The 14,375-nt window shown below is 39.2% G+C and overlaps 2 protein-coding genes across 3 annotated transcripts; both read left to right on the forward strand.

Annotated features, from left to right (window-relative positions):
- The first annotated feature begins 118 nt into the window (after positions 1-118).
- LOC111248468 (leucine-zipper-like transcriptional regulator 1) lies at positions 119-12,095 on the forward strand. 2 transcript variants are annotated; one of them, XM_022800907.2, is made up of 18 exons: positions 119-343; positions 1,997-2,356; positions 2,543-2,701; positions 2,853-3,008; positions 3,550-3,739; positions 4,072-4,211; positions 4,552-4,641; positions 5,561-5,672; positions 5,849-5,934; positions 6,266-6,464; positions 6,668-6,880; positions 7,047-7,184; positions 7,438-7,544; positions 7,872-8,177; positions 9,234-9,344; positions 9,840-9,990; positions 10,244-10,333; positions 10,535-12,095. In XM_022800907.2, exons 2-18 carry the CDS (start codon positions 2,082-2,084, stop codon positions 10,835-10,837), a joined length of 2,826 nt encoding a protein of 941 aa, XP_022656642.1. In that variant the 5' UTR covers positions 119-343; positions 1,997-2,081; the 3' UTR covers positions 10,838-12,095. The 2 variants fall into 2 exon arrangements, with proteins under 2 accessions (XP_022656642.1, XP_022656641.1); XM_022800906.2 differs by lacking the exon at positions 119-343 and adding an exon at positions 1,068-1,207.
- On the forward strand, positions 340-1,274 carry ytr (U4/U6.U5 small nuclear ribonucleoprotein 27 kDa protein yantar). Its single transcript, XM_022800908.2, has one exon. It carries the CDS (start codon positions 575-577, stop codon positions 1,088-1,090), a length of 516 nt encoding a protein of 171 aa, XP_022656643.1. The 5' UTR covers positions 340-574; the 3' UTR covers positions 1,091-1,274.
- Positions 12,096-14,375: the final 2,280 nt, after the last annotated feature.

Genomic DNA, 14,375 nt, shown 5'->3' on the forward strand with positions numbered 1-14,375 from the left:
TCGATATTAAAAAAAATACTATTTAATTATTCAGTGTCCACGTTTTAACGCTTCTAAGAAAAGAAACGTTTCAACTGTGGTGCGCCGGCGCTTGGTTATCATTTATTGTGGCTCCGCCAATCTAGCTGCGTGTCAACCACGAAAAACAATAAACCCTGTTGTGCTCCTACCGCACAACAAGTATGGCTGTAATTCGTTAGTAGAGGACACAAATTATGCACCGCGGAATTTCTGTGCTTGTAGAAATCTAACGTGCCGTCATACTAGGGGGTGAGGCAGGGGTATTCTGCGAACACCAATGCAGCCTTCGTAGCAGGCCATACAGCTGCAACTGGCTCAACTGGTTAGTGCTTCTCTACGTTCTCATCCTCTTCAAATTGTCCACTTGCGGCATCTTGTCGTACCTCCAGTACGTTCGTCCATCCGTGTGTTTAGATGTGACATATCCCCTGTGAACCGAAAGGAAGGCAGCTGCAGACGTCTATATTTTGTTAGAGCAATCTAGATCGATAGTTCAGGGCAGCTGCCTATTCTCATCATCTACTGGGTATTTCTCCTGTGAAACCAGAACGCTATGGTTCGCAGTCGATCTCGAAGCAGAGAACATCGACGGGATCGCCGAGATCGCTCGCGATCCCGCGAAGACCGCGAACGTCGGAGGCGAGAACGAGATCGTGAACCTCGCGAAGGCCGCGACCGCGACCGAATTGAACGCGATAGAGAGGAACGTTATGGCCGTAGACGGTCGCGTTCCAGAGATCGTGATGGCAGGAGAAAAGACAGGGTCTTGAGTCGTGATAGGCGTGAACGAAAAGATAAAGACGGAACTGGGCCGCCAGGACCGAAAAGAAACGCAGTACCAGACTATCTGATGGAGAAAAAACCACTTACTGAAGCGGACTTTGCCGGCAAAGACGACGAAGAAATTGAAATGATGAAAATGATGGGTTTTGGTGGGTTTGAATCTACTAAGGGACGGAAGGTCCCGGGGAATGACGTAAGTGGTGTACATGTAATTCAGAAAAGGAAGTACCGCCAGTATATGAATCGAAAGGGCGGATTTAATAGACCGCTAGATTTTGTCGTGTAAGAAATTTTTGAGACTACACACGTGGATTTCAAATAGTTAACTATGCTCGCGGAAACATTTCAGTGGAAACCGCAGGAGAATGCAGAGAAATAGGTCGGGCGGGAATCATGACAACTTGTATGTATTGTTTACACAACCTCTGAACACGTATAATAATTAATAAAGATCGATTATTTATAACGTATTTTGGACGCGTTTTAAGTACGTATAATGGGTACTAGCTTTATTCATTACCTTGCTAATTGTTGTAGTACAATATACTTAGCATTTATTCTTAATACACGTTTATTATATTAATAGCAAATGTATAGGCATAAACGTGAGCTTCTGTGTAGTGTTAAGACATTGCTGCCGAGTTGGTTCGGAATACGCTGACAAAGATACCTGTAATTGTACGGTAAAGCACAGAAAGAAGGCATGGAGTGCTTAGGTATTCCACTATGAGTACTGTGTAAGATTGCATTTTAGTTAAGTTTCAAGCATACGATTGCTATATATCCAGTAAGCCTCTTCGTTTGTAGATATTGTTTGGATTAACGATTCAGTTGTACAAAATGGCTGTTACACTGAGCGTCGCTTGCCATTCTTAGGTTTCGACGCAGGATATCTTCTGGCACTTCTCAGCTTTTCTAGAATTGTAGCATATTATGTTATTATTGTCAAAATCTAACACTAAAGCGCTAAGATAAGATTATTCTGTATCTCATTGTTCATGCAGCATACAAAATACGTGTTGGAAATTAAAATAAATTATATTTCCCTGAATCGATGAAAGCTCACACATTTTGTATAAATAACGAGTTGATTTTTACGCGCGTTTTGTTCTCATTCCACTTATGCTATAACTGAACTTGGTAATTTTTTTGGAAAAAATTACTCTGACTTACATTTCTATGATGATTGCAGGAAACAATACTGTGATAACTACTGTCTTAAACGCGTTTCTACAATTTATTGTGACGTGATAAAAGGCCGCAAACGTAACGGCAGCATGGCTGCCTCCCGGCCCCTGACCGCAAGTTGCGCCGGGGTTGGTGCAGGTGTAGTGGGAGGTGCCGGAATGGCCGAAACCCCACCGAATAACAACGGTGGACATCATGGCGATATCGAGTGCTGCGGTGGCGGCGTTGACGCGGCAAATGGTGAAAGCGGCGAGGCGGGGTGGCTAGCAGAGGGGTCCGAGTGTCTTACGCTTGATTTTGGGCCATTCGAGATAGCGCATCTTTGGGTACAGATGCCACCTTGTGAAGAGTTCGTTGGCGCCAGGTAAGCCCTGAAATTGTTTACGCGCTGAAGTTAGTAACCACGTAGCAAGCAACTTTACTAGCAAACCTTAAGGTAGTAAGTCTTTTTTATATGTCAATATCAAAAATTGTTCCAGGTTACTATTAATCGTTATGGCTTTTATTGTCTTGCTTTGTCTCATAATTGTAATTTGATTCAAACCCCAAGACGAAGTAAACATACGGCTGTTGCGTACAAAGATGCGATTTACGTATTCGGTGGAGACAACGGGAGAGAAATGCTGAACGATTTGCTACGTTTTGATGGACGAGACAGATCGTGGTCGTCATGTAGAGCGTTCTCCACTGGAGCAGCGCCAGCGCCGAGGTATTTTTAATATATGATGTTCCCTGAAAATTGGTCTCTTTCTTTCACAGAGAAACCACAGTGACTAATGATGATTACTTATAATTAATTAACATTTTAACTGAACGATTATTTCTAACAGTCGTTGATCGTATTGTTTTTTGGATTATAGGTACCATCACTCGGCCGTTGTTCATGAAAGTTCGATGTTCATCTTTGGCGGCTATACCGGTGATCTTCATTCAAATCAGAATCTCGCTAATAAAAATGATCTTCACGAGTTCCGTTTCACGAATGGTCAATGGATTGAATGGAAGTTTGAAGGGAGGTAAGTGTTAATGACAAGAACCATGAAACAGGTATAGGAATTTGGGCGATAGAAAGATCTATGGTTAAATTGATAAACGTGTATGGTTATATTAAGTTTTGATATTTTTATTTTCTACAAAGAACCTATATTGGCATATTTATTTTTTAACATTTGTTATTTCTGCTTGTAAGTGCTACCTGCTTTCTAATCCGCTTGCAGAAATGTGAGATCTTCTGTTTGCTATCTTCTGTTGTGTTAACTTTTGGGTTTGCAACCCTTAGGACTAAATAAGAAAAAAAAACATGTACGTACTAGGGTCAAATACAGAGATAAAGTAAAATTCGGATATAAAACGGAAAATAAGGAGATTTTGACAGCTAGCTAGATAGTATTTACGTTGCGCGAAAATAACGTTAAAATCTGCCAATCCGTATGTACTGTACTAGGAAAGTATTTATTTATTAATATACTAAAATACTGACGTTTCCTAACTTTAAAAAAAGCAAGTATGAAGATTGATTCTTCGCGAAAAATCTCAGGACAGTTTTCCTTATTTCAGGATGCCTGTACCACGCTCCGCTCATGGAGCGGCCGTGTACGACAAGAAATTGTGGATTTTTGCGGGTTACGATGGCAACGCTCGCCTAAATGATATGTGGTGCACATCACTCGCAAATAGCGGTCCAGGTGGTAGCGGCGCTGGGGGTCAGGCCGATCGGGGTCTTACAGAGAAAAAGACTTGGGAAGAGGTATGCACTCGATTAATTTTTGTAGTTTTCTTCTAAAATCTATTTAGATGTTACTTAAGAGATGTTCGTAATAAACAAGCTTGAACAAGAGCCTCTGAAAACTTTGATTTACACCGAAGTTCTTAGCATCAAACTGTCTAAATGCTGATTTCGGGCTTAGCTTCTAAGTTCTGCTTGTATATTCGGAAGTGAATTACATGGACAAAGTGACGTTTTAAATTATTCTCCTCTTGTGTTATAGGTTAGCATGATGCTATGTTAATGAGTGAATGCGCGGTAGCGTATGTATATAGATGTATAACAGGATAAACTTTTCTCGTCGGCTGCTGCAGGTAAACCAATTAGGCGAACGTCCGCCCACATGTTGCAATTTCCCTGTTGCTGTGGCTAGAGATTCTATGTTTGTATTCAGTGGACAGAGTGGCGCTAAGATCACAAATTCCTTGTATCAATTTCACTTCAATGAGCGCATGTAAGTTCTCTTATTATCCTGCATTTTAAGCTGTTTTGCCAAACTCTTGGTGCAAAAAAAGAACGAAAGTGATTGCTCCTGTGGCTAGGCATTTCATTCACAATGTTTTGTCTATCATTTGTAACTTGACTGAAAATTCACAGTAAATACGCGATTACAAATGCTGCCGGTACTAGGCATACCGCCCTATACTTATCGTTGAATAGGTTACAAGTTAAAATATTAACGTATTCCTTTGGATTGATTTTCGAGTTATTATTATTTTCGTCTTAGCAACTAGAATCATTGTTGCTTATGGAGTATAAAAGCGTATATGTGTATTAAACATTTGGCTGAGAAGGTGGACGAGGATCTCAACAGAACATATTCTTCGCAACGCTCCCCCACCACCGACGCGAAGATACGGGCATACGATGGTCGCATATGATAGGTATGAGTGAGCTTGAGGATATTCCAATTTGCCAACAATAACTATAGAGAAACTTGTGTAAGGAATAGTATGCTATACATGGAAACATATATCACTTGTCCCGACTATGTTTTTACATGTAGCGTATTGGTATCCTATATTCTAAAGCGTGTAGGGGTTTTTGTGTCTAAATCCGTATCATCTTAAAAATAGTTTAAACTAAAAAAAAACTTTTATATGCAATGTGGCGGGCTTACTGGAACAGTATAATGACAGGAGAACTACAAGTAGTAATAGCAACGGAACAGCACGGAGTGCTGTAACTAATAACAGGGAGTAGTGCAATAAAATTATTAAACACCTGTTACGAATTGTAGGTGGGAACAAGAACTTAGGTAGGACGCGTTTGAATTCGTTGCAAAAAGCAGTAGGACAGTGTAGGGTAGCTCCTGGTGTGAACACTCAATATGTTTAATACCTGTAATATGGATGGATATATCCATAAGCTTGTATTTGTTGGTAAAAATTGTTGCGTGTTGAACCTGTGTAGTTGCGCACGTTGTTACTTAAATGTCAATATATGTATGGATAAGTTTAGGTAAGTCGGTCTGTAGAGGAAACGCTGGAGTGAATACCCCATGGCTAGAAATCATTTTCATGTTTAAAACTACAGAAAACTATATTTATAATGAGTGGACTTTTGATGTAAATCGTACTACACGCGCTATGTGGATAACGCTGCCACTTTATTATCAATATTATATATTAAAGGGCCAACCAGGCTTGCTGCTCCATAAGTGACATGTGCGCTTAGTATTCATTTACATAGTGTAAAAGATAATATGAACACTGGCTGGCTCTCGTTGAAAAGTATGAAAACTTCTTTTGGAACAATATAGCGCATATAATATGTCGTCAATTTCATTGCTGTAATTTCTAGACACCTATACGTGTTTGGTGGCACTGCTGACAGTATTCAAAGCAACGACCTGCATTCGTTTGATCTGGACGAGAAAATGTGGAGCGTGGTGGAACCTGCCACTAGCAGCGTCGTAAGTAGCAGCGACTTAATCCTTCCGTTAGCATCAAGTGTGGATTGAAAAACGCACTCAAGTCGTGGGCCGTTTTATTGACCCCTTATAATTCTGTCTGTTTACTTTTCGATCAATATCCATTATACAGACTCTCTAAGCCCTAAAGGCTAACACCACTTCGATTTGCGCGTTAGGTTCCCTCGGGTCGCCTCTTTCATAGCGCAGCAGTTATTGGCGATGCTATGTACATCTTTGGAGGAACTAAGGATAACAATACCCGGTATGAAAACTTTTTGAATATATACAATAATAATAATAGTAATAATCACAGTAATTATTATTATATTGGGTAATTGTGTTTAGAAAGTAAATGTTATAAGAGCCTTCGAAGTCTTGCTAGCTACAAATATCGTGTAGATGATTTTAGTTATTCAGAATGTTGATTACCTTCTTGTTTACCAGTGATATGTTGTCAGTCAAAAAGTTTCTTGAAAAAACGATGTCTTGAGGTATTTGAAGTAAGTTTTAAAGGAATTTAGGGTAATCTGCTGAAATCTGTAGAGTATAACAGATTACAAATAAATTAAGTGTAAAAATTGATATGATTGCAGGTCGCGAGAGATGTATCGTTTTCAATTCTCGTCGCATCCGAAGTGCACCCTGCATGAAGACTTTAGCCGTCTTTTGCGGAATCGCTTGTTTTGCGACATTGAGTTTTTGGTAGGTCAAGAAGGTATCGTGGTACCTGCCCATATGGCATTCGTTGCAGCGAGGTCCACTTTCCTAAGGGAAAGAATTCTCAGGGCAAAGGTATTTATTTTTTTGTTATACACTCACCTGTTTTTCACCTTGTTTTTATTCCGATACATAGTAACTATACATATCTCATATAATAAAAGTTATCGATGCGTTTATCAATATGCATATAAATAGACCAAAAACTGTGTATTTTCGGTCTGAAATAGCAATCCGTGTGGATCACCTAATTTTTGCGATCTTTAACTGATTTTAAGGAGGAACAGGAAGAACGGGCTTTGCTCGAAGGGAACGGACCAAGTGACACAAATACGTGTTCGATGCTTTCGGTCCGCCTTCCGGATGTACCCCCGGAGGCGTTTCAGCTAGTCCTTACGTACATTTACACTGACTGTATTGATCCCACTGATGGTGACGTCAGTCACAAATGGGAGCCAGGCTCTAACCATATCGTTTTGCTCATGATGCAGGTACTTGTTTGTTGAAACAGATTAGTCTTTACTATTTTGTTCCATATGATATGCACCCATATCTACTATACAATAGATACCATTCAGGTGTATGGTAGGGTTTCCAGGTGATTACATGCCCTCAAACCATCTAACTCATATACGGCTTTATCGTTTTGTGATATAGGTATATCGCTTATCAGTAGAGTTTCAGATGCGACAGCTGGAACAGCTCACGGTGCAGTACCTTGAAGCAGCTATCAAGCACCGTAATGTTCTTCTAGCATTGCAAAATGCCTCACAGCTTAAACTCGACTCGATTAAGGTTAGTGAAAGCGTTACAGTTCAAAAGTATAGCTTATGCTGTTCTTCAAGGACGTTATGGTAAAATAAAAATATGTTGAGACTGTTATAAACTCAAACCCTTCATTTTACGAGCTGTCGAATCAGTTGGACCAAACTGATCCAATACACAGATACTTAATCAAAACGCACAGATAGAAACATATTTAAATAGTGAAGGTTAATTATCTAATATGACGCTAAGTGATATCATCGGTGCTGCTCTTGCGTTACAGGAGTTTTGTTTACGTTTCATTGTGAAGGAATGTAATTATAACCAGATAGTTATGTCCAAAGAGTTTGAGACCATTTCACAACCTCTCATGGTCGAAATTATTAGACGGTAAGCTGCTTAATACAGAATAGAATACTACTGCTATAAGCTAACAAGTACTATTAGTTGACCTTTAGGATATTTGTACATTTTTAATTTACTTTATTTTTCTTAGGCAGTGTATGACTTGAGTTTAAAACTGAAATGTAGATGTAGACTTTCAAACGAAATTCGTTAGGTTTTGGAGATAAATTGACTAAAAGGGCTTTGTGGCAAATTTTAACTAGCGTCTTCAATTTTTTTTATTCGTTTTTTTATTACTTCCAGTTTAATTGAATGTAACTGTCGCGTAGACTGTTGTTTGCATGAAATGAGGAATTTCCGTTTGATTTTCAGACGTCAAGCACCTCCTCATCGGGGTCCTATGATAAGTGGTGGAGTTTCGGGAAACAGCCTTGTAGGAGGAGGAAGTAGTGGCAGCAAGGGAGGGCCCGATGGGACAGTGTCGTCGTCATCTACTGCAACAAGTGCTGCTAGTGGTGGTAGTGCGGCCGGAGGTGCTGGGAGCGGGGGTTCGAACCTGGAGCAGGACATGGCTGCCCTTCTTCGAGAGGTGGGCGGGCCTGGTGGAGATTTTACAGACATCACCCTTATGCTAGATGGGCAGCCCGTTAGGGCTCACAAGTGTATTCTCGCCGCCAGGTTTGTATGGTTCTACACATATACATCTACGATAAGGATGCTATCGCTAAAAAAAATTGCTCAAGGGTCGTCTGCCAACAGTATCCAAGAGCTGGAGGATGCCCCCACTCCGGCTGGCTGAGTGAGTTTAATGACGAGCACCTGAAGACATCTTTGAGGAAATTTTGAAGAAATAGAATTTAACCAAAAGGTGTGCTACAGGCATACAAACGTCGTTGACCACCTAAAGTTTTTTTAGGTCTACACGAAGTCTTAGAGCTTGGATACCCCATTGATTCTCTCAATTCAATAAGAAATTACAGCTTTACGCTACATTTCAACATCTACGTTTTAAGTATCATACAATCACAATTACCGATTTTTGCACGGAATGGGTGGCTCCTGGAGAAACCAAGGCGCGGGGCCTAACAGGACCTTTATTCGAACGAATCTTTGCTGTCCGTTTGGGGGATTGGAAGGACCTGATTCGATGGCCATTACTTCCTATTAACCATACAGTTGATAAAAAAGTTTATTTGGTTTAGTTATATCAAACTATCTAAACTAGTCAAGAGAAGAGACCTGAAAAGCGAGGTCAGATTATTTTGCTTCATGACAATGCAAAACCACACGTTATGAAGATCGTCAATGCTCCTGAATTTCACATGAAAGGCTGTTGCAATTTTTGTATTTTTAAAATCATTCCCGTCATTTCCACACAGTCACCTTTGTTGCCTTACCTTCGACGCGGGCTAAAAACTTAAAATGTTGCTAGAAAACTTCGAGATAAAATCCGCTACTTTCTAGTGAGGAGGTGTGTATTATTAAAAGAAAAGAAACCAGAGAGTCATGAATAGTAACAGTGGATACATAACGTTATAACTTACTGTTACAAGAATAAAAACGTGATGTTATATTAAGTGATTTAAGCTTCTATCTAATTTTTAATTAATTTTTATTTAATTTAAGTCTAATTTTATAGTGGCTTATTTCCTATTATTTACTTACCATTGGCTCGGGGTAGCTGTTAAGCTTAGGTAGTGATTTTAATAATGATTGTTTGTTTCATGTTGGCAGGTGTTCGTACTTCGAAGCCATGTTCCGCTCGTTCATGCCTTCAGATAACGTTGTGAATGTCGCGATCGGCGAGATGGTTCCTTCTGCGCAAGCGTTTCACACTTTGCTCAGGTTTGTAACGAAGACTATGCTGATGGTAGGAACCTATTTATTTCGCCAATGACTATGTTGCGTTTAAATGTTGTTGCATTGCTAATCTCTTGAATGATCTTCACATTCATCCTTCGCGCATCATCAGCGCGGCTTCTCGGGTAGAGGTAAAACTTCGCTTCTGTCGCCTATGTGCCAGTAAAGAAGCCATATTAAATTCACATTTTATAATAAATAATCATAATTACATTGCAGTCATACTACAATTGAATAAAGCAAGTGCACGATGACATAACACGATGCGCACATTAAATCATGACTGATATTTAGCTGTTTTTTGTAACCTAGTCGAGTAGAGTAATATAGACGTTTGTCTCTCGATAACGGCAACTCGATTTTAGCTTAATCTATGTTCATATTCTTGAATCTCATTGTATATTTCACATTCGTTTTTGTCATGGCATCGTCTAAAGGTAGTCTATCAGTTAAAAGGGCAGATGTCTTTATATTTAACAGATTTATTTACCATGGATCGGTGGACATGCCTCCGGAGGATTCGCTTTACCTCTTTTCGGCACCGTATTTTTACGGTTTTGCGAATAATCGCCTACAGGCAGCCTGTAAGCAGAACCTCGAAAGGAATGTCACTACAGACAACGTCATTCAGGTTGGTTTGTCGATTCGTGAATTTATTTATGATTTTAGGACTCCGTTTTGTCCTTTTCGTCAGCTATCTTAATCCATGTGATCATGATGCAGTCATCTTTGGATGAATAAAAGGACATGTGGGAAAGAAACATAATTTATTATCTTACTTAAAGCTTTGTTTTAAAACTGACGCAAAAAACAAGCGTGCGTTACATTGTACTAAATGATTACTAATATGGTAACGCAATGGGCATCTTTATGGGTATTGCTAGGTTCTGGAAGCCGCCGATAAAATCCAGGCGGTGGATATGAAAAAACATGCTCTTTCGCTGATCGTGAAACAGTACCCGCGTGTGGCCAAGGTAAGAAGAGGTAGTATTGGATCGCCACTTAACGTATCCAACTGTTTGCATCATTGATGGGTACACCATTTTGATTTTTATTTATCCCACATAAAAAAATGTGTGCATCTTAGCTCTTTTTTCAGTTACTGGAAGCCCCGCCTACCTTAAGCCATTACTGATAATTTTCGACGTGCTTGGTTTTGCTTGCATTCTTACTAGGTGTCCCGCCTGCGTCAGCTGTCGCGCCATTTACTGTTGGCCATTCTCGATGCTCTGGCCGACGATATGGCTCGTTCAGGTGGCAAACTCCGACCGGACATCAGCTATTCAAATCTATGCGGAACGGAAGGCGGAGTTGGAGCCAGTAGTAACTGTGCCAGTAGCGGTGCAAGCGTCAATGGGAGTATAGCATCAGGCTCCAACTATTATTATTATACGCCTCAGCAGCAAGCATCGTCTGGTAGCAGTGGTGCGCACACCAGCTATTACCAGTTGGAGCACCTGGCTAGCAATCGGGACTGAATTATTGCTACGACGCCTCCCTGTATCCATATAAAAACTTTATAGTCGATTGATTCATCACCGAGTGCTGTCGCTAAACTAGCTCGAATATAAGGCCGTTTCGCTGTGAAACGGCCCTTAGAGAAACGTAAATTCAGTTAAGACAATAACGGCGATTAGCTACGAACTCGACTCAATTTTGCGCGTATAGACCTCGGACAACTGCTAATTTTGTTTTTAGGCATATTTCTACAAAAATATTTAGTACTAAAAGTGAAGGCGTTGGGTCGCTGTCTTCCAAGCAGATGAAAAAGAATGGGAACTGGCCAATATGTGGAAAATTCAGTTGAAAAGATAGCTGAATAGTGGTCAGACAATAGCGTGCAGGAATAGATTGTCTAACGCGACAACTAACAATTATATCGATTACGTATAAAGGATGTTGTGAAGAGACGAGGATAACATCAGCTCTGTTCGGTAGTTTGTGCTCTAGACATGACGACAAGAACAGGCTACGCGAAATGTTCCGTTGCATTTTTCGTGCATTTGTGACCTACCCTTTTGGACATCAGTGGGATCGCCGTCAATAGAGTAAGCAATAGAAGAAAGGCAGCAAAGTATTTTGGCTGGATGACTCTGCATAACGCCCATGGGAAACGTGGTGCTGCTCTTGGTTTTAAATTGCTCTTTTGGTCCACGGTTTCGTTAACATAACCACCGAAAAGGAAATTAGAGTTAGTGTCTTTAAAAAAAAACGTATATATACAAACATGTATATGAGGAGATAATTAAAGGGACATCAATAAAGCAAAGCAACTGGAATGCTGGTTCTAACATAGGGGCGTACTTCATGTGTGCACCTGAACTATTCGAGGCAGCAGTCAATAAGACGAAGCAGTTAACCTTTGCTAGTATCATTGCCATAGTATTACGAACTAATTTTGTGCAGTCTATTTTTAGAGGCAATGATACGCCATGGTTGAATCATGATATTTAAACGGTGACCTACACAGCGGTATTGGTAAATATAAGTAGAAATTAGATACTTAAATTGTTATGTTGAATTTCTAAATCTAGCATCACGTAACATAACAAGAAACGAAATGAAAAGAACAAAAAACAGAGGCTGTTTTAAAATGATAACTGCAGTGATCTGTATTGCCAATAATTGTTGTCTGTTATATTATTGACATAAACAGATTTAGCTATAATTATCATATTGATGTACTTTGAATAGGAAAGTTATAAATAAAGAAAGTTCATGTATTTATATCATTTACATGTAGCGTAATCTTTATCAAAATTCCAAAAAAGGGGAAAAGAATTGATTCGATCTTATTTGATTCGTTAGATTAACACTAAACGTACTGGCACTTGCAGAGCTATACCAATCGTGATTAATGATCGTAAATTAATCGTAGTTTTAAATTCAGTGCCGATAATATCTGAATCTCTAGAAAAATAAGAACAGTCAAAGTGACCACCAGTGGTAAGTTGTATGTTTATAAATAAATATTTAAGCTCATAACTTTATTAAAAGGTCTGGAACGAGTCAAAATTTGTAAATATTGGGTCGTTCAGTATACCACACGCGAAACCCTAAGCTCATATGTCCGAAACACGCTATTTTTTAGTGCTGCGGTATTTGGTAACTTTGCTTTGTTTTCAATTCACACTTATGTTTAGATATCGCCGAATGAGCTATGCATCCGGTGAAGTATTAAATATTAAAAACATCGTGAGTCGGTTTCAACAACTGTAAAAAAGGATTTCTGAAATCCATATTGAATCTGGTTGAGGCTTCGATCAGAAGGTAACTGTGACAAACATGCATAAGTACACGGATGTTGGCACTCAGATAGATGTGAAAATATAAGCCTTTTGTCATCCATTATACTGACCTGACATTGCTCTCGTCAGAATTTTTGTCAAGATGTTTTTCATGAGAAAATTGTTTAAATCTCAACATAGTAGTAATTGTTTTTCGACTCTATAAGCTCTTAGCCTCCAAATCCAGACAATCGTGGAGTAAATAAGTTACCATCGAAGTGGTAGAAGGCCATACATAATAATGGTGCTTATTCCAATTGAAATGAAAGTACAGTGTTTTCGAAAAATGAGATTATTATGTTCTATAAGTGCTGTTCCTTCCTAGACTGCAGATTTAATAGAGATAAAACTTGTAAAGCAAAACGTTCGCTGTGCAGCTCTGCGTATGATGGCGACGTTCAGCACACGCTTGAAAGCCGCATAACCGATTTCGAGGCCTTAATACCTAAGCACACTTCTGAACCACTCCAATTCCCTTTCATATCATGATTGGACATGTCATTTTATGAAAAAGCGCTTCTTATAGAATCTGGCCAAAAAATTTGCCAGGAACTGAATGTGACAGAGCGGCCAGTCAATGCAAGTACAGGCTGCGGCTGAAGGTGAAAGCACAGAACTGGCTATCTTGTCGTATCTCATTTCAAAGATGGAAAGTGAGCAGAGGTATTTCAGTCTTTAAAATGCTGAAATTTCACATTACAGGCAAGTATCTTTGTCATGAAACCTATATGGGCATAAGACATTCCTTCTCCAGTAAAGAAAAACATCCTGGAACACGGCTTGCACATGGTCGAACAAACGACCAGTAAAATTTCGATTTACCTCTTTTAGTCAGTATTATTGAATAATCGGAGCAAGGTTATAACAAAGATTCAAATAATGTGAAATAATTTCTATTCAAATACTATTTGTTTATTCATATAAATAAAGATTTTTATGTAAAAAAGTTGCTAAAGAAGATAATTGTTTCTTTATTTAATCATTGCTGTCATATCCTGTATATCTAAAGAGGTTAATGAAGTAATACTAAAAAAACTGAAAAAGTTGAAGGAACGTAGACCGTTTATGAGGGTAAAATGACTGAAGTGAAGTTCAATAGAACAATACAGATGACTAAAACTGGAGAATAAGGGCAGGTCAACGGCGATACACTAACGCTGGCTTTAGACTGCTACTTCAGGCCAAGCCGGTTTCTCCTCGCTTTAACTTAGATCCTGAAAATGATCAAAATAGTGTTGGATAGCGTCCAGTGTATGCAAGCAGTATGGATTACACCCGATAAATATTTATTATTGTCAGCGCGTATATGTAAAATAGGCGAATATTACATATGTGTGGCACTACTCGTCACCGAAAGAATTAAGTAATAACAACCTCCTTGCTTCGATATGAATTACTATCATAGTTTTTTGACAGTAATTTTAGATACACTGCTAAGAGAATGGCTTTTGTCGGGAAGAGAAGGCTATGGTACTGTGGAAGCTTTCTTGCTTGTCCCGATAACTTAAATACAATAGTCCCGGCTATAAAACAAATACACCAACGGGAAGTTAGTCATTGGGGTATTTAGCCTAATACAGCACAAAAACTCACAGACCTCTTTTATCAAAACCGAATCAAGTAATTTCCTCAACTTGAATAGTAAGTAAGTTTAGGTTTTTGTGAAGTGACTAAAAACATAATGATGTCATATATTCGTGCGTTAGGCATATTATGTTTAAAACAGGTG

Source organism: Varroa destructor, unplaced genomic scaffold, assembly GCF_002443255.2.
Source record: "Varroa destructor unplaced genomic scaffold, Vdes_3.0 BEIS01000003.1, whole genome shotgun sequence".
In the NCBI taxonomy this organism is placed as follows: Eukaryota; Metazoa; Arthropoda; class Arachnida; order Mesostigmata; family Varroidae; genus Varroa; species Varroa destructor.

Bases quoted from the DNA above. Each gene is read 5' to 3' on its own strand.
- ytr (XM_022800908.2), top strand. From the start codon at position 575: ATGGTTCGCAGTCGATCTCGAAGCAGAGAACATCGACGGGATCGCCGA.
- LOC111248468 (XM_022800906.2), top strand. From the start codon at position 1,170: ATGCAGAGAAATAGGTCGGGCGGGAATCATGACAACTT. The intron at 5,673-5,848 runs GTAAGTAGCAGC...TTTGCGCGTTAG, and splicing joins AACCTGCCACTAGCAGCGTC to GTTCCCTCGGGTCGCCTCTT. The intron at 9,345-9,839 runs GTTTGTAACGAA...TATATTTAACAG, and splicing joins GCGTTTCACACTTTGCTCAG to ATTTATTTACCATGGATCGG.